We start from the raw sequence: 2,868 nt of genomic DNA on the forward strand, positions 1-2,868 counted from the left end.
GAAGGCGCGTACGTACGACTCGTCTTGGAACTGGGCTCGTCAGGACGCCCTCAACATGTACTACGACGTCATTTTCGGTCGTCTCCAGGCTGTTGACCGTGAAATCGTCAGCCAGTGCATTCGCATCATGAACCGCGCCAACCCTACATTGATCGACTTCATGCAGTACCACATGGATAATTGCCCCACCGACCGTGGTGAGACCTACAAGCTATCCAAGCAGCTGGGTCTGCAGCTCATTGAGAATTGCAAGGACGTCCTCAACGCCTCGCCCGTGTACAAGGACGTGGCTGTACCGACCGGGCCTCGCACGACCGTCGACGCCAAAGGCAATCTGAAGTATGAAGAGGTCCAGCGTCCGAGCTGCCGCAAGCTGGAGCACTACGTCCAGCAGATGGCTGAGGGCGGCAAAATCTCCGAGTACGGCAACAGGACCAAGGTCCAAAACGACCTCAAGCGCATCTACAAGCTCATCCGTGAGCAGCACAAGATGTCCAAGACCTCACAGCTCGAGATCAAGAGCCTCTACGGTGATGTTCTGCGCTCTCTCAGCATGAGCGAGAGTCAGATTATCCCCAAGGAGAACGGCAAGCCCAACGGTGTTAAGAAGGTCAGAACCAACGGTCCCGGCAAGGGCAAGGTTGAGACCATTCCCTTCCTGCACCTGAAGCGCAAGACTCTCCACGGCTGGGACTACAGCAAGAAGCTCACGGCATCGTACCTGACGTGCCTCGAGGAAGCTGCCAGAGACGGCGTCACCTACGCTGGCAAGTACGTCCTGATGACCGGCGCTGGCGCTGGCTCCATCGGAGCCGACGTTCTTCAGGGCCTCATCAGCGGTGGTGCTAAGGTCGTCGTAACCACCAGCCGCTTCTCGCGCGAGGTCACCGAGTACTATCAGTCCATGTACGCTCGCTACGGTTCCAAGGGCTCCCAGCTTGTTGTCGTTCCTTTCAACCAGGGCAGCAAGCAGGATGTCGAGGAGCTTGTTCAGTACATCTACGACACGAAGACTGGTCTCGGCTGGGATCTCGATTTCATTATCCCCTTCGCTGCTATTCCCGAGAACGGCCGCCAGATTGACAACATTGACTCCAAGTCTGAGCTGGCCCACCGTATCATGTTGACCAACCTCCTGCGTCTCCTGGGTTGTGTCAAGATCCAGAAAGCTGAGCGTGGTTTCGAGACCCGCCCTGCCCAGGTCGTTCTTCCCATGTCTCCCAACCACGGTACCTTCGGTAACGATGGTCTGTACTCCGAGTCGAAGCTGGCACTCGAGACCCTGTTTAACAGGTGGCACTCCGAGGACTGGGGTCACTACCTCACCATTTGCGGCGCCGTCATTGGTTGGACTCGTGGCACTGGCCTCATGGGCGGCAACAACGTTGTTGCTGAGGGTGTTGAGGCCTTTGGCGTCCGCACCTTCTCTCAGCAGGAGATGGCGTTCAACCTCTTGGGTCTTCTGGCCCCTGCCATCGTCGATCTCTGCCAGTCCGAGCCTGTATTTGCCGACCTGAACGGTGGTCTTCAGTTCATCCCCAACCTGAATGAAACCATGACCAGACTTCGCAAGGACATAATGGAGACGAGCGAGACCCGTCGCATCGTCGCCAAGGAGAACGCCATTGAGAACAAGGTCGTCAACGGACCCGATTCTGAACTCCTGTACAAGAAGAAGCTCATCGAGCCCCGGGCCAACATGAAGTTCGACTTCCCCCCCCTCCCCGACTGGGATGCTGAGATTGCTCCTCTCAACGACAAGCTCAAGGGTATGGTCGATCTTGAGAAGGTCGTCGTCGTCACCGGTTTCGCCGAGGTTGGTCCTTGGGGCAACTCCCGCACCCGTTGGGAGATGGAGGCTTATGGCGAGTTCTCTATCGAGGGCTGTGTTGAGATGGCTTGGATCATGGGTCTCATCAAGAACCACAACGGCCCCATTAAGGGCAAGCCATACTCTGGATGGGTTGATGCCAAGACCGGTGACCCCATTGAGGACAAGGACATCAAGCCCAAGTTCGAGAAGCACATTCTCGAGCACTCGGGTATCCGTCTCATCGAGCCTGAACTCTTCGATGGCTACGACCCCAACCAGAAGCAGCTTCTCCACGAGGTCGTTATTGAGGAGGACCTCGAGCCCTTCGAGGCATCCAAGGAGACTGCTGAGGAGTTCAAGCGCGAGCACGGAGACAAGGTGGAGATCTTTGAGATTCCCGAGTCTGGCGAATACATTGTGCGCATGAAGAAGGGCGCTGGCCTTAGATTCCGAAGACCCTTCGTATTTGACCGCCTCATGCTGGCCAGATCCCCACAGGCTGGGACGCAAGAAGTACGGTGTCCCGGAGGACATCATCGACCAGGTCGACCCCGTCACCCTCTTTGTCCTCGTCTCCGTCGCCGAGGCGCTTCTTTCGTCTGGTATCACCGATCCCTACGAATTTTACAAGTACGTCCACGTCTCCGAGGTGGGCAACTGCATTGGCTCCGGTATGGGAGGTGCTGGCGCGCTCCGTGGTATGCACCGCGATCGCTTCCTCGACAAGCCAGTCCAGAACGATATTCTCCAGGAATCATTCATCAACACCATGGCCGCTTGGGTCAACATGTTGCTCCTCTCCTCGTCGGGTCCCATCAAGACGCCTGTTGGTGCTTGCGCCACCTCCGTCGAGTCGGTCGACATTGGTTATGAAACCATCATGGAAGGCAAGGCCAAGATTGTCTTTGTCGGTGGTTTCGATGACTTCGGTGAGGAGGGCTCTTACGAGTTCGCCAACATGAAGGCCACCAGCAATGCTGTTGATGAGTTGGCTCACGGCCGTACGCCCAAGGAGATGTCCCGCCCCACCACCACCACCCGTAACGGCTTCAGTG

At 56.9% G+C, this 2,868-nt stretch overlaps 1 protein-coding gene across 1 annotated transcript in view; it reads left to right on the forward strand.

The window, feature by feature from the left end:
- Positions 1-55: 55 nt before the first annotated feature.
- Positions 56-2,868, forward strand: part of VDBG_01020 (fatty acid synthase subunit alpha reductase) — a gene marked incomplete at both ends in the record, with an annotated part of 4,521 nt that continues 1,708 nt past the window's right edge. The window contains 2 exons of the mRNA XM_003009291.1: positions 56-2,275; positions 2,325-2,830. Of these exons, the coding sequence (XP_003009337.1) occupies positions 56-2,275; positions 2,325-2,830 (2,726 nt within the window). The remainder of the gene's footprint in view (positions 2,276-2,324; positions 2,831-2,868) is intronic.

This window comes from Verticillium alfalfae, genomic scaffold (genome assembly GCF_000150825.1).
Source record: "Verticillium alfalfae VaMs.102 supercont1.1 genomic scaffold, whole genome shotgun sequence".
NCBI lineage: Eukaryota > Fungi > Ascomycota > Sordariomycetes > Glomerellales > Plectosphaerellaceae > Verticillium > Verticillium alfalfae.